Source organism: Mustela lutreola, chromosome 4 (assembly GCF_030435805.1).
Source record: "Mustela lutreola isolate mMusLut2 chromosome 4, mMusLut2.pri, whole genome shotgun sequence".
In the NCBI taxonomy this organism is placed as follows: domain Eukaryota; kingdom Metazoa; phylum Chordata; class Mammalia; order Carnivora; family Mustelidae; genus Mustela; species Mustela lutreola.
The window spans coordinates 8,633,159-8,650,088 of record NC_081293.1 but is presented as its reverse complement, the minus strand read 5'-3'; the positions used below and the strand labels follow the sequence as shown (position 1 = coordinate 8,650,088).

Here is a 16,930-nt window from a genome sequence, read left to right as displayed (position 1 = left end):
TCCTAGACCAAAAGTGTCTGTGTACTAGGCATGGTACAATATACCATCAATCACGATTCACAGGGTAAATTCTAGATTGACAATAAATTGCTCTTTAAAATGGGCAAGTCCAGGGCGCCTGGGTGGCTCAGTGGGTTAAGCCCCTGCCTTCGGCTCAGGTCATGATCTCGGGGTCCTGGGATCGAGTCTCGCATCGGGCTCTTTGCTCAGCAGGAAGCCTGTTTCCCTCTCTCTCTCTCTCTCTGCCTGCCTCTCCATCTACTTGTGATTTCTCTCTGTCAAATAAATAAATAAAATCTTTAAAAAAAATAAAATAAAATGGGCAAGTCCAGGGGCGCCTGGGTGGCTCAGTGGGTTAAGCCGCTGCCTTCGGCTCAGGTCATGATCTCAGGGTCCTGGGATTGAGCCCCGCATCAAGCTCTCTGCTAAGCAGAGAGCCTGCTTCCTCCTCTCTCCTCCTGCTTCCTCCTCTCTCTCTGCTTGCCTCTCTGCCTTCTTGTGATCTCTCTCTGTGTCAAATAAATAAATAAAATATTTTAAAAAAATAAAATAAAATAGGCAAGTCCAAAACTTCTATTGTGATACTGGTGGGAAGTTCTCAAAAACATGTTCTATTCTTTATTTAAAGTGGGGGGGGGCGAGAAGAAACATTTTCAATTTATGATAAGAATAACTTAGTACACTAAAATCACAGTAACCTCTGCACTACCACTACCACAACTACTCTGATATAAGATATCAGATTTAAATTGAATTTACTGATTTCTCCTTTTTCTACTCCTCTTAACATTGTAATACAATTTGGAACCCATACTGCTTTCCTTATCAATTCCATTGAACAAACCTATTCTGAACACATCCACCAGGTACAAAATAATTCCTAATCTCAGAGCGCCTGGGTGGCTCAGTGGGTTTAAGTCTCTGCCTTTGGCTCAGGTCATAATCTTGTCCTGGGATCGAACCCTGCATTGGGCTCTCTGCTCGGCGGCAGGGAGCCTGCTTCCTCCTCACTCTGCCTGCCTCTCTGCCTACCTGTGATCTCTCTGTCAAATAAATAAAATCTTTTAAAATAATAATAATAATTCCTAATCTCAATAATCACTCAAATAGTAGGGAACACAAATGTGAGAATTATTTTATAAAGCGCTGAAACGCAAAGGAATTAATAGTACCTGAAAATTCTTAGTACAGAAAAAGTAGTAATTGATTCTGTAACACAACAAAGTTCTATACTTGGTTTTCATTAATAAATGGGTTTTCCCTGCTATGCAAGAGACAAGATATTGCAGGTAGAGAGGAAAGCTCATGCAAATGTAGAGGAACCTGGCATGTAGGCAAAAGTACCAGAGGCTTTATACGCTGCACTACTGGGCAAAGATGATGGTGGCTCATGAGCAAGAAAATCAGAGGACAGTGCACAGAATGAAAAGAAGATGAAGGGGTGCCTGGGTGGCTCAGTGGGTTAGTGCCTCTGCCTTCGGCTCGGGTCGTGATACCAGGATCCTGGGATCGAGCCCCGCATCGGGCTGTCTGCTCCGCGGAGAGCCTGCTTCCTCCGCTCTCTCTCTCTGCCTATTTCTGATCTCTGTCTGTCAAATAAATAAATAAATCTTTAAAAAAAAAATAAATAAAAAAAATAAAATCTTAAAAAAAAAAAGAGAGAGAAGAAAAAGAAAAGAAGATGAAAATGGGAACTAATGACCAGTGAAGAAGCTCCTGAAACTATCTGAATGAAAGTTAGTGCTTGGAAACAGAAGAGGCAGAGATGAAAAAAGGAAATTTTGCCTTAAAAAATTATATATATATATATATATATATATATATACACACACACACACATACACATACATGTGTGTATACATATAATTTATACATATAGTTGTATATAATTTTATATAACATATATAATATATATATCTCAAGACTTGGGGTGATTTACTGGGTATACGGGAGTGAAAGAAAGCAAAAGACTATAGCAGTCAAGTTTTCTAAACCGTGGCTTTCAGCTTTGTGTAAGGAAGTCAACAACCAGTTCACAGTATTCATCTTGTTCATTAACTTGCAGGTTGGTACTTCTAAAAAAAAAAAAGTCTATTTTCCTCTGGAGACTGTCCAATACATAAACATGGATTTAAGTTATGACCATAGAGGCAGGACGTACATAGGGAAAAAAAAAAAAAAAAAAGAAAAGAAAAGAAAACCCACTACCGTAGGCAACTTAAAATAAGTCTGCAGTACTAATCTCTGAAAACATTAAAACCAGGATAGGTACAATCAAGGACTTCTAACTTTTCTAACTTGCGGAATAGTCTACAGATTTATCTGATCCTTTGTTGGGGTTTCTCTTTCAAACTTGGTGAATCCATCTAATACATAGTCTGGATAACAGATTACTTACAAAAAAACCCTACATTCCAACTTTTCTAAGACCGCTCCACAGATTAAAAAAACAATGAAACAGGTATTGTGTAAGTAACTCCTGATCTCCCAAACTTTGCAAAACACCACTTAGCTTTTATGAAAGACCTATATTAACACAGTAAGCTTTTATTTTCATAAAAATGAAATCCTGTTCCCCTTCCATTTGGTTATCCAAAACCGGCACTAGTGTAGGTTTTTGTAAAAAGCAAAGGGGAAATACTGGAACCTTTGGAAAGCAGAGGATACTCTTCCCTTCAAGCCATTTCAGCCTAGGAAAGTTTTTAAAAGAACGGTCTACTTTCAGGTATGAGGGAAATCTGTGTTCTCACTAGGTACCTACCCTGACATAACACATAAGCCCTTAAGAAAAACAAAATAAAAATTATTTGGCACTGAAACAAACAAACAAAAACCCTGAAAAAGAAGTCCTAAAAATTAACAGGAGAAAGAGTGAGATTTCTATTTTCTAGAGAGAATACCAGCATAAACACATGGCTGACAGCCCAGATTCGAAGACCGCTTACATTCGAGTTTTATTTGAATCTCACCATGGGCTTTTCCAAGATGAGGTTAACAGGAAGGAGCAGGGAGGCACCAGTTACCTCTACCCCGAGGGGCAAGGAGGAAGCTCCATCTGCTCCACTTTTCGGACCCAGACGTTAAAGGTCCTTCAAGCCCCAGCTCAGAGGCTATTCCAGCAGAGCCCCGAAGTCTGCTCCCGCGCGTTCCTGCCGACCCCCGCCTGCTACCGCCAAGCTGCCCGCAGCCACCCACCCGCCGCCCGCTCCGCCACTGTGGGCAGGAAGGCCGCAGCGTCCACCGCAGACAGGCCGAAGGTCCGCAGCACGTCCTCCGCGGCGCGTGCGGCCACCGCACCACTCCTACCTGACCACTGACTCTCCTCATTAGACTGACCCTCCCGGGCCGCCCGGCAACCGTCGCCCACAGCCCCGGCCTGCCATGTCCGCGGGCCCACGTGCAAAAACCGCCGGATTCCCGCGCGCCCGCGCCGCGCCTGCGCACATTTCCAGCCCTAGGCCCAGGAGCCGTCGGGGCGCATGCTCCGCCCTCGAGTTCTTCCACCGCGCAGGTTTGGAAGCGCGTGGCCGAAGCCGCCTGGCGCGCGCATGCGTGTCTCCGGCACCTGGTTTTCTTCCCCACTGGGCGAGGAGCGGCCGGTCTTAGGTTTGAAGCCAGCCGAGCCGGAAGTCGCTCTCCTTCTTCGCCTCCCTTCTGTCCTGGCGGAAACGCAAGCCCTGAAAGAGAGGTTCCGGACTCGGCCTGGGCTGGGGGAGGCTGAATGGAGACCCCGGGCGAGGACGCGGGACTGACCCGCCGCCCGATGCTGGCCTCTTCCTGGGATGCGGCCCGCGGAGTCCTGGCCCACAGCCTCCGTCTGACCCGGGCTGACCTCGGCGCCCGGGACTTGGACCGGGAGGAACCGCTGACGCCGCCTGCCGCGGGGTGCGCCGGGCCGGCGGGGACTGGGGCCGCCGCTGCGGGACGGTCGCGCTCCTCGGGGGGCCGGGAGGGCAGGCGGGGGCCGTGCGGGGAGCGGGTGTGGGCCCGGGATCCGGGAGCGGAGCGGGCGGCGGGTCTGGGCCGGGAGCGGCGGCCGGGGGCGTGAGTGCCGGGCGCGGGGCTGGCGGCCCGGCCCCCGCACCTCCGCGGGGTCGGCACCGGCCCCCGCCTCCCCCTCCCCGGCGCAAACGCACCGGCCGAGGCCTCGCGTCCCCCCGCGTCGGCGCTAGCACGTGTGGCCGGCGAGAGTCCCGTCCGCTTCCCGAGGGAGAAGATAGGCGGGGCCTCTCGGGGCCTCCCGCCTCCCGCTGCGGTGCGCGCCGCAGGGGCCCGGGGACGTTCCCGGTCGGGAGAAGGGAGTGCGGGGGGTGGCGGCGGCGGCGGAGGACGCGGTGGGCGGCGAAGCGCGGCCGTCCGCAGGGCCCGTTTCCTCGCGAATCTGTGCCGAGCGTCGGGCGGTGCTTGGGCAGGCGCGGGGCCCTCCGTGTCGACGAAGTGGGTCGGGAGGACCCGCGGCCCGGCCAGAGGGTCGCGAGCGGGGTTCGGACGCGCCGACTGAGGAGCGCGCGGGACGCGTTTCCTTTCAGCCGCGAGCCGGTGGTTTTGAAGAGCGGCCCGAGCGGCCCCGGGGAGCAGCCCTGCTTCCTTCACCTGAGCTGCGAGCCCGGCGGGGGCGAGGAGGTCGTGGCCGTCGGCCTTCTGAGTTCGGCCCGGAACATGGAGGTGTACGTGGGAGAGGAGTACTGCGGCACCAGCCGGGGCAAGGCCGTGTGCGGCGACCCGGGCGACAGGTCTGTGAGCGCGGGGCTCTCCGAGCTGCGGTGCTGTTGGCGGGTGGCCCGGCGCGGGCCGGTCCCGGAGCAGTGGGAGTCTCCCCTGAGCGTCCGGGAGACGGTCCGAGCCCCTCGCCCACGGCGCTCGGGGTGGAGGCGTCCGGCCCCGTGAGGCGGGGGGCTGCGTGCAGGGTCGTACTAGTTCGTGGAAGTCTTTGATCAGAGCTGATGTTCTGAGAAACGTTTCTTTGGAAAACAGAGGAGTCTGTGTTCCAAAAACTAATCAGTCTGGATCTTTGAACACATTTTCTCGTAGGAAGCCCATTAGGAATAATGCAGAATCCCCAGACTGTGCCATGCCACCACATTTAACCTGGTGTTCTATTTCCGAGTGGGTTTTTTTTTCCCCCTGAATTCTTTTTTGGGGGGTGGGGGGAGTGGCAGAGGAAGAGAGAATCTTAAGCAGGCTGTCTGGGGCCAGACAACTGGATCCCACCACCTGAGATCATGACTGGAGCAGAAATCAGGAGTCCAACACTTAACTGATGGGGCCCCCCAGGCACCCCGAACTTTTTTTCCCTGAATTCTTAAGATTCTGTCCTAGTCTTTCTTTAATAGAGCCCAAAATATGAACTTTTACATACCAGGTATGTTGGAAATAATGGATATGTTTGTTGAGCTTTAAAATGTGCTCTGCGGGGGCTCCTGAGTGCCACAGTGCATTGACCACCGGCTCTTGGTTTTAGCTCAGGTCAGATCTCAGGGTGGGGAGATCCAGCCCCTCATCTGGTCTGCGCTCAGCCTGGAATCAGCTTAAGATTCTGCCTCTGCCCCTCCCTACCACACCCGCCTTCATTTTTTCTCTTTCTTTCTCTCAGATAAAGAAATCTTAAAATATGCTCTGTGCTACATGATTATACATTTGTTACCAAACTGAACTATCTTATATAGATAGTAAGTGACAGATGTAGAATTCTTACCCAGTGCAATTCAGTATGAAGCCACAGTTCCTTATGCCTCCCCAGGAAAACTGAGTGTCAGTATTTATGGATTGTCCTTGCCTTCATTTTTAAATGTAACTATTAAAAGTGATAGTATCTGGAAGTTTTAAAAAATTATTTTTTTATTTTCAGTGAAGATGAAAAGATTATTTTGTACAAAAAATACCTAAAATTGGAGTCCTCCACACATGCCTGTAAAATAAAGGTAAGTAATCATTGAATTACAACTAATCTGAAAACTACAGTTGTTTTTGTACTACATAAACTTATTTTCTGATGGTTGTAATGCGATATGTCCCACATGGTCCCTGGGTTTAGCTGAGAAATACTTAGTAAACATGTAAGAAGAAATTCTCTAAAAAATTGTCAACATTCTCCTTTTAAAATTTGAACATTTACTAGCTATGGCAATGCCATGACATATACTGTTGTTCTTAGAGTAGTATACTGTACTTTTAAGTCTTGAAAACTGAGATTAAATATTTTATATTTATATAAAACTTAGGTGAAAACCACAAGCAGATTTTGTCCCAAAATACCCCACAAAGAACACAGAGAAGTTTCAGGCAAAGGCATCACAGAGTTAAAGTACTTGGGAATGGTGTCCTCAGCATGAAAACTGTTGTTAAATATTAATTAACTAATTAATTAATTGTTACAATTAAAGCAAACTTTAATGGTGTCATCAGAATCTAGGGAAAGAATCCCGAACTAGACATTGTAAGCCCAGATTTAAGTGTGCTTTGTTCCTAACTAGCAGGAAAGCCTTGAGCAAATTTCTTCACCCATTTGGACCTACCTTGAGGTTTATTTTAGGAGGCTGAAGACAATAAATCCTTGGATTATTTTCATCACTAAATATTTTATCTCTGAGCTTGTTATAACTTAGAGAAGTTCACAGAACTGATGTTGTTTTAGGTAGTGAATGCTAGTAGTATCTAAAGTCATTTAAGTGAAGTGATTCATTCATTCAACAAATATTAGAGTTCCATTCGCTCCCCTAAGCATTTAGGAATTAGCAGTAATAAAATAAATTAGAGCAGAGCCCTCACATTGCTAGTATTTTAGGGAGCAAGGCAGAGAACATGTAGATTCAGTATGTGCTGAATATTTATTAATATATATATTATATATCTACTATATATTATATCGACTAAATGTTATAATATTTATTATATTGTATATTATATAATTATTATATATCATATATAATTATATATTATAATATTTAGTAGAAATGCTTGGGAATTAAAAAGCAGGAAAGGGATCATAGGAGATTGGCATGTAGATGTATAAATTTAGTGTGATGATTACTTAATTGTTGATGACAGTCCCGTTTGGTGCCAGGCTGAGTTTTTAGGTCATGGATCTGTATCCACCTGTGTCTCTGTGTAATATATGGGATCATGTGTCTGTGAAGGTGAATGTGTTGAAACGATTCTATGGAAGTATGTGGGAGCGCCAAGTCTTGTTTCATTTAGGGGGATCTTATGAAGGCTTCTGGAGCAAGACTATAGGAAAGTTAAAATAAAAATAAGAGCTACTGCTGCATATTTTTGAGCCCTTAGTCAGTTGTCAGTACTGTAAATTTTAGGAAGTAGTCCTCAGAACAACCATGTGAAACACGGTTCTCACTCTCCCTCATTTTGCTCCTCACTCAAGTTTTGGCATTTGCCCAACATCACATGGGCTGTACATTGCAGAGTCATCATTGTCATCATTGTATGCAGGTCTGTCTGATTCTAAATCCTAGTCCCTTTCCACTTTGCTACTTTGTTGTCCGTATCACACAGGAAGTGTCTTTGGTTCAGAAACATGGACAAAATGAAGTAGCATAAAGTATTGGGAAAACAACTGGGGTCAAAGCTGGAAGAACTAGGTTCAAAGCTCCACCTTGTCCTTTGACAAGTTAGAAAGTCACTCTTGAACTCATTTTTTTTAAATAAGTAAACAGTCAAGCTATATAAGATCATCTTGACATTCTTTTACAGTTTTAACTTCTAAATGACTGATAATTAATATTTCACTAAACACTTAGCGTGGGCTCTCCGCAGCCTTATTTTCATTAAATATTTATATTTACATTGCAACTTGCAGTATGTTAAGGTCTCAGATTGGTACAGTTTATTTTCAGTTTCTTAAACTAAGTGAGTAAATGTTATTTTATGTTCCTTACCCCCATTTGCTATTTTATGTGTAGTTTGTTAGTTTAAAAGGACTTTTTTATTTAAATACTTCTGAGCCTCATGATAACTTGGATTTTTTCTGACCATGACTATGCTAGAGAAAAGTTAAAAATGAAAAATGTATTTAAAGCTAATTTGTTGATTCTCAAATGCTTCAATCTTAAGCGATAACAAGAAGTGACTATAAATGCTGATTGTTTTTAATATCATTATTTTCTGGAACTCTTGCTTTATGATAGTTGCTCTCCTTTGGTGAAAAGCCGCGTGTGTTCATCAGTAAAATTGTGGTACAGTTGAGGCGGGTTTCAGCAAATTCTTCAACAAGCTCTCCTGCTCTAGGATCAAGGATAGACCTGCAGAGGGTCCAAACTCTCATGGAGGCCATGGGGTCCAAGTTGTCACCTGGTGCTCAGCAGTTGATGAATATGGTTAAATTTCAGCAGCAGGTAGGTGGACATGGATTCCCTCCAGGTACCATTAACAGTCTCAAAATGACAGCTTTTTCTAAGGACATGTATCGACTTGAAAGTTTTTCTTCGAACTTTTACTGTTGATTTGACTGCTACCTTTATTTGCTTTTGTAAAATAGCATTCTGTAGACTTTCTCTTCTATAAAATATCTTATTACAGATCTTCACAATTTTCTGTGAATTTACTCACTCATATGTTCATTCAGCAGATACTTATTAAGTACTTTCTCAGTGAGTAAGGCACTGTTTTGAGCACTTTAGAAGGTTTTCTCAAGAAGCTCAGAGATAAAGAGAAAATTAGAAGATGGTTGTGAAAAGGAATATTGGGAATAATGGAAGAATTTGTCAAACTTGTGAGACTTAAGCTGTTTTAAAAGAGTTTAGGGCGCCCAGGTGGCTCAGTCATTAGGTGTCTGCCTTCAGCTCAGGTCGTGATCCTGGGGTCCTGGGATCGAGGCCCACATCGGGCTCCCTGCTCAGCGGGAAGACTGTTTCCCCCTCTCTCACTCCCCCTGCTGTGCTTGCTCTCTCTCTCTCTGAGAGATAAATAAAATCTTTAAAAAAAAAAAAAAAGTTTAGGATATCTTTAAAGTATGATCCACAGAACACCTGTATCAGAATCCTTTCCAGTTTTTACAAAATGGATATCCCAGCCACATTTTTGACTGGGATCCAGGGATCAGTATTTTAAATAAGTATGCTAGGTTTAACTTGGTAAAAGCATGCTGTGGTTTGAGAATACCTTTTTCAGTGCAAAGATTCTATGAAGAACTAGGTTGGAGATTTTAAAAGAGAGGCCTTTACAGTGGAGACGTTAATGCTAAGTTTTACTAAGTTTTACTTAGTATTTTTTTTACTAAGTTTTTACTAAGTTTTACTAAGCATGCTAATATTTAATATTTCCTTTGGGGAAAATTGCAGTGAGATCATTAAAAGTCTTGACTCTGGGGGCGCCTGGGTGGCTCAGTGGGTTAAGGCTCTGCCTTTGGCTCGGGTCATGATACCAGGGTCGTGGGATCGAGCCCCGTATCCGGCTCTCTGCTCAGCGGGAAGCCTGCTTCCTCCTCTTTGCCTGCCTCTCTGCCTACTTGTGATCTCTGTCTGTCAGATAAATTAAAAAAATCTTTTAAAAAAAGAAAGAAAGAAAAAAAAGTCTTGACTCTGGAGTTCGGTGGTCTGGGTTCCTGTCCCAGTTCTGCCACTTACTGGCTGCATTCCCATAGCCGGGTTACCTTTAACCTTGGTTTCACCTCAGCTATGGTCTCTTCAGCTTAAGATCAGGTAGTACTTGTAGCCTACTTCGTGTGGCTGTTCAGAGGATCAGAGAAAGAAGGCACCTTGCCGGACTCACAGTAGTTACCCCAAAAGTTAGCCGTCACCACTACAGATAGTAACGTGTATTTCTTTCCCTTGCTTAGAACTGTGTTCCCGTGGGAGAGCAGCTTCAGGCGGTTTTGGGAAATACTGGCTACAGACGAGTGGCAGACCTGCAGTCCTCAGCTGCTTCGGGAGCCTCCGACAAGTCCCCCTCCACACCTTTCCCTTTCAGAACCGGACTGACGTCTGGAGCCCTAACGGAAGACTTAAACATTTGCGTCGATAAAAGTCCGCAGCCACCGGATGGAGGAAACACTACACACCTCAAAGACTATAACATTGTGCCGCCAAACCATTCCCTCCTGGAGAATGACCTCAGAAATGCAGTTTCTTCTTTCCTGCCAAAGAAAGCAAGTGACATCTCAAACATACCTAACTCTGAGTTGCTGCCTTTTCTCCAGAATTTATGTAGTCAGGTTAACCATCTCCGCGTGGGACATAGCGCCAAGTGGCAGGAAGGCATCACTAAGGCCGGGGAAGGCGTTGTTGGTGTTGCGTAAGTATTTGTTTTGAGACAGATGTGCTTTAGATTAGGTGGGTGTGATAATCAACTGAAGGGAAACAGCCTTGTCTCCATGTATACTGCCTAAAAACCTGTTTTCAGAAATAATTTTAGGAGCTTATACATTTTACCATGAATTCACTTACAGGGAATAACCATTATGCAGAATAGAATTGGTTGCTTTGAAAGAGGTACCTAAAAGTGAAGATTTGGGGCCCTTCCCAGGGATTTTGTGGACCACTTATGACCATCAGGTAGACATTAGAGTCAAAAGTTATTTTTATGAGTGGAGAGGAGTTGGGGACTCAAGCTTTACATTTTTTGTTTTGTTTTGAAAGATTTTATTTATTTGACAGGGAACACAAGCAGGGAGAGTGGCAGAGGGAGAGGGAGAAGCAGGCTCCCTACTGAGCACAGAGCCGTGTGGGGCTTGATCCCAGTACCCTGGACCATGACCTGAGCTGAAGGCAGATGCTTAATATACTGAACCACCCAGGCGCCCTAGCTTTACATTGTTTTTATTTATGTTTGTAATGTTCTTCAGCTGCATATGTTGAGCATGTCATTATAACAGAATTTCTTTTTTGATCATGTTTGGCCTGGGCTAGTTTTGGCATAACCAAAACTGTATTAAGATCGTAATTATTTATACTATATAGGATCTTATCTCCTGATCTTGTAATATCATGCTTTAACAGCACGTGTTTGAGTAAGAGAAGGTTAAGAATTTAGTATGTTCCCTATGCTTTACGTACATATAGTTTGCCAAAATAATCTATCAGACTAGAATTCGGGACTTAGGTTGTCATTTTGGTGTACCTACTTTGTCACAGTTTTAATCTCTTGTAACCTAGAGTTTTCATCTGAAGATGAGTAGTTTGGAAATAACCATTCCATCCCAGCCATCAGGATCTGAGTAACATTTATAAAAGGCTCCACCAAGAATAGCAGAATACACATGTTTTTCAAGTACCAGTGGAAGAGTCACAAAGATAGATGATAAGTTATAAAGTAACCTAATCAAGCACTGAGATCACACAAAGTATATTCTGTGACCATAAATGAATCCCAACTAGAAACCAGTAACGAACACAATAACAACAAATTTCCAGACACTTGGAAACTCAACAACTCATTCCTAAATCTGTGGTTCAAAAAGGAATTCCCAATAGAAATATTAAAAATACTTGAAAATACAGTAGATCAAACTGTGGGAGGCAGCTAGTAAACAAGTGTTGATGGGTATTTATGGCACTAATACATTAGAAAAGGGGCGAGCTCAGTAATGCAAAGCTACGACAGAGATGAAATAGTCCTATATAACCATTAAAGAAATTGAATTTGTCACTGAGAAGCCTAGCAAAATAAATCCAAATCAAGCAGAAAAAAGGAAATGACAAAGAGTGGAAATCAACAAAATTAAAAACAAGGAAACAGTAAAGAACATCTGTGAAGAAATTCAATGATATTGATAAACTTTTAGTAAGATTGGCTAGCATGCCTGGCAAAGATGAAACAACTCACCAATATAAGGAATATAACTGGAGATGTCCCTACACATCCTAAGTCCATTTTTAAAAAGGAATATTGCAAACAACTTTATGCTCATAACTTTAACAATTTGGAAGAAAAGAATTCCTCAAAAGCCACACAATACCAAATTCAACGGAGATAAAATAAGCAAAAAAGAGTCCTATGACAATTAACAGTTCTGAATTCATAATTTGCAAGCTGACATAAAATAAATATCTAGGCCCAAGTGTTTTCACTGGAGAATTCTACCAAATCTTCACAGAACACCAATTATAAACACTTCACAGAAAAGAAGAGGGGGAAAGACTTCTCAGCTCATTTTATGAAGCCAGTATGCCCTGCAAACAAAATTAGATTGCTCCGAAGAGAGTAAGATACATAAAAATACATGTAAAATATGTGGATCCATTAAAAAAAATTATAAAAACATAAAAATTTAACAAGACATAGATAGGGTCCATAGACTAAAAATTAAAAGATGATGAGGAAAGAAATCAGAAGGCCAGAATAAATGGAGAGACATACCATTCATTAATTTGAAGATTCAATATAGTAACTATCCATTTTCCCAAAATTAATCCATAGGTTTAATGCTATTTCCTCTAAAATTCAAAATATCTTTTATAAATTATTCTGTCAAGATTATTCTATAAAGTGGAAATGGAAAGAAAAAGGAACTAGAATAGCTGAAACAATTTTGAAATAGAAGAGTAGTGAGAGAAATCATTATTTCATTTCAAAGCATATTATTACATAGCTATAGTATTTAAGACCATGGTATTGGGAGAGGGACAGAGACACAGATCAGTCGAATAGAGCACACAGAAATAACCCCAAACAAGTATGGCCAACTGGTTTTTGACAATGGTGCAAAAGCAAGTCGGGAAAGGGTAGTCTTTTTTTTAAACACATGCTATGCTCCAGCAGTGGGATATCCAAAGAGCAAAAAAAAAAATGAACTGTGATAACTGTGACCTAGACATACCTCGAAATGGATCATTAGCTCGAAACGGATCAAGCATTTAAAACATAAAGAGACAAAGCTTTTGTAATATGTCGGAGCACCTGACTGGCTCAGTGGGTTAAGCCTCTGCCTTCAGCTCAGATCATGATCTCAGAGTCCTGAGATCGAGCCCCGCATCGGGATCGAACCCGGCATCCGGCTCTGCTCAGCAGGGAGACTGCTTCCCTCTCTCTAATATGAGGAAACATTGTGGGGACCTAAGACTAGGAAAAGTGCTTTGATGACACCAGAATCACAGTAATGGAAATGGTGATATATTGGATTCTATCAAATTTAAAACTTCTGCCTGTAAAAGATTCTGCTATGAGGACTAGAATACAGATTACAGACTGAAAGAAAATATTTGCAACTACAAGTTTAACAAATGACCTATACTTAAGTACCTGTGAGAACTCGGAAAAAAATTCAGTCAGAAGATGGGCAACAGGGCGCCTGGGTGGCTCAGTGGGTTAAGCCGCTGCCTTCGGCTCGGGTCATGATCTCAGGGTCCTGGGATCGAGTCCCGCATCGGGCTCTCTGCTCAGCGGGGAGCCTGCTTCCCTCTCTCTCTCTCTGCCTGCCTCTCCATCTACTTGTGATTTCTCTCTGTCAAATAAATAAATAAAATCTTTAAAAAAAAAAAAAAAAAAGAAGATGGGCAACAGACATTTTAGTAGAAAGGGTAACACGTGAAAAGATGATCATCATTGACTTTGTGTCTACTAGGAAAATGCATTTTAAAAACACAAGGTACTACTTCGCAGTTATTCCAAGGCTAAAATTTTTTAAATGGTAATTCCAAATGCGGATGCAGATACGGAGAAACTGGATTTCTTCTACATTGCTGATGGGGAGTAGAGAGTGCTACAGCCACCCTAAAAATATGTTGGCAGTTTCTTGAAAACTATACATAACATTAACCGTGTGATCCAGCAATCCTACTTCTAAGCATTTATCCCAGAGAAATGAAAACTTTTGACAACACAGGAAACTATGCCCGGTTCTAAAACAGCTTTATGTCTACATAACAGACCCAAACTAGAAGCAACCAAATGTCTTAAACTAGATGAACAGTTAAACAAACTGGGGTATATTCATATCACAGGATGCTAATCAATAAAAAGGAACAGACCATTGACACACAGCAACTTGGACGGCTCCTGAAGACATTCTATGCTGAGGGACAGGAAAATCTCAGGAGGTCACACACCAAGATTGCATTTGTGTAACGTTCCCAATATAGAGTTGTAGAGATGGAGACCGTATTGCTGGCTGCAGGCGTCAGGACTGGGGGGCGTTAGGGAGGGGCTGTGACAATGGGGAGATGTTTGTGGTGAAGGAATAGTAGTGATCTCAGTTGTGATGTTCACATGAACGTGTGTGCGTGTGGGAGGATGGCACCCACGCACACTACCCCAACATCCGTTTTCTTCTTTTGTATTCTCCAGAGTTGGGTGAGATGTAACCATTGGGACCATTGGGGAAGGGTACTGGGGAACTCTCGTATCTTTACAACTTCCTGTGAAGCTAGAGTTAATTGAAAAAAAATAATGGTTTTTAGAAAAACCGCTCATATATTCTATTCAAACTTTTTGGTCTCAGCACTCTCAAAAATAATTGAGGACTGTGAAGAAGCTTTATGTAGAGTGTATGAAAGGATTCATTTGTTTAAAAATAACAAACCCATTATATTAGTAACAATTTTTATGAAGAAGGTATTTTCTCAAGAACAACTCCGAATGGTGTTAGGTGACATGTAGAATCAATGTTAGAGTCTGCTCGCAGTCTCATCTGTGTTGCCCTCCAGCATGTGGCTTCAGTAGCCGATGAGGGTGCAGAAGTGCTGAGAACAAATGGGGATCATGCTGAAGACACTATTTAGACCCTAAATTGACTGGCCTTGGACAGTCTGACACTGAAGAACACTCGATCACAGCTTCTGTTGCTCACCCGAGCGGTGACATCACACCTCGTGTAGCCTCTGGGAAATGTCACCGTATGTTCCTGAGGATCCAAGGGTGAAGGGTTCAGACATCATCTTGGTCGTCGTGTAAGAGCGCTTGCTACTTGGTGGAAGCTGAACAAGTCATGGGTCCCCGGGGTGTTGTGGGCCACGGCCTGAGATTCACTGCCCTGGTGTGCATTGGTGTGCATTGGTGTGCCCTGGTGAACCTGAGAAACTAGGCTGCTTTTACTGGATTTTTTTTTTTAAAGATTTTATTTATTCACTTGAGACCGCATGCATGACGGAGGGGCAGAGGAGAGCCAGACCCCCTTCCCCCACGCACCACCCCTCTGGAGCAGGGACCCTGAGCTCATGACTCCAGCTGAGGTCAGACCCTTAGCAGACTGAGCCCCCCAGGCTCCCCTTCTCAGTTTGTTATTTCTGTCTGCCCATTCCAGTTACGTTCGTTTTTACATGTTTTCATATTAGGTTAGAAGAGAACCTTCCAGTGCTTAGTGAGGTTGTGCGGGTGACAAGAAACAAACCTTGCAATTGTGGGTTTGCTTGGGGAAGTTCTTGGAAGACATACGTGGAGACCTTAAGAAACATTGAGGCAGATCAGTTTTGATTTGGGGCTCAAAATCCAAGACCCTTTGTAGAGACATGTTCTGTGAGGGGGACACTCCCTCGCGTCGCCGTGCCCTCATTTCACTTGTGTGCTGACATGTGGAAAGAATCGGACATGCGGCCCGCTTTGGGCGCTTAGGGCTGTCATTGCCCCTTGGAGATGGATGTTGGCACCGGAAACCCCTCGTACCCAGACGGCAGCGTTGCGGAGATAGATTTCCGCATTGTCCTTTGGGGGCTCATTTCGTATGGTTTGCTTGTTTCTGTTAGGATATCAGGGATAATTGTTACACTGGTTTTTTAATTTATTTTTAGAACGGGAGAGCAACCCGTGTGCTCCTACTTGGAAAAGATTCTTACTAAAAATATGGAACTGCTGGAAAAGAAGCTTGTGGACTCCATGGATCAGCGAATACGTCAACTCCAGGAGCACGTGGACAGGAAGATGGCTGTGTTGATGGACCTGCTGCAGAATCCCCCGTCCCCACCCCCCGGCACGGCTCTGACACAGTGTGACTCTGGAGAAAGACTTTCCAATGGAGAGAGATAAGTGCTCAACCTGTAGGATGTGCTACAGATATTTATTACGTATTTATGGTAAAGCCTAACCCCCCAAAGTTCAAGGCAGTGATTTAATGTCACTTGAGGGCATCATCTTACGTACATCGAGAGACCTCAGTGTTCATTTTAAGTGTACCTGTTCCTGTTAGTCCAGGACTGTGCACGAGGATTAACCTGATAAGGGTCATCCGTTATTTTTGTTCACAATATTGTTTACTCTTAACAGAAATTTATCTATATTTCTGGGTTAAGTGTTTAAAAATGTTAAAGGTTTTTAAGGCCATTCATGAGTCGCTGTTGTATAACGTGTTTGATAAAGTACATTTTTATTTATAAAGGGGTTTATATTGTAGTCTTAGGAGTATGATAAATGCTTAAAGTATTGGGTAATTTTTCTTCTTCAAATTGATTTTTCATGGAAAATTGGATACTTAAAATCTTCCCACTGGGATCACTATATTTGTAGTGTTTAATTCAGAGAATGAGTAAGACAGCAGTGTGAATGACGTGCGAAGACATGGGGCCCCTCCTGTGGCTGCTTCTACGTGTGTCAATTCACTGTAGCTGGAAGTTGGAAAGTCAAAATTAGACCTGGCCTATTCCTTGTTTGGATTATCTTAGATCTAGTGTTTGATGTAAAATGGGAGAGTGCCTCTTGTTTTAGCTCAGTAAACACGGAAAGTATAAGGAACTCCGCCTTTTATGGGCAGTGGCGGGTGCCTCCCAGGCTCTCCTCTGGGGTGTTGAAACTGAGATGCACTGCGCTTGTGCACGGAAAGATTGAGGCGTGGGAATCGAGAGGATTGTGCTTCCCAGCAGATGTCATTTTCGGAAATTAGAACTGTTGTCTATGTGTTGAAGAGTGATGTATTTGCACTTAAAAATAAACGTATCTGCTTTGGAAACTACTTAAGTAATGGAAATGCTTTATTTTCAATGAATCTTTGCTTAAAATGCTTTATTTTTATGCAAGTGGGGCATTTCACACTAACGTAATGTTTTGGTGAATT

General features: G+C 43.5%; 2 protein-coding genes across 2 annotated transcripts in view; one reads left to right on the top strand and one right to left on the bottom strand.

The window, feature by feature from the left end:
* The window catches only part of LOC131830588 (CUB and zona pellucida-like domain-containing protein 1), a 35,454-nt gene extending 32,008 nt beyond the window's left edge, over nucleotides 1–3,446 (bottom strand). The window contains exon 1 of the mRNA XM_059172932.1: nucleotides 3,307–3,446. The gene's annotated coding sequence lies outside the window, so the exon portion shown is untranslated. The remainder of the gene's footprint in view (nucleotides 1–3,306) is intronic.
* Nucleotides 3,447–3,449: 3 nt separating this feature from the next.
* LOC131830589 (ATPase PAAT-like) lies at nucleotides 3,450–16,828 on the top strand. The gene is made up of 6 exons (XM_059172934.1): nucleotides 3,450–3,885; nucleotides 4,530–4,733; nucleotides 5,849–5,921; nucleotides 8,142–8,348; nucleotides 9,791–10,245; nucleotides 15,675–16,828. The coding sequence occupies exons 1-6, from the start codon at nucleotides 3,722–3,724 to the stop codon at nucleotides 15,907–15,909; spliced, it is 1,338 nt and encodes a 445-aa protein (XP_059028917.1). The 5' UTR covers nucleotides 3,450–3,721; the 3' UTR covers nucleotides 15,910–16,828.
* The last annotated feature ends 102 nt before the right edge of the window (nucleotides 16,829–16,930 follow it).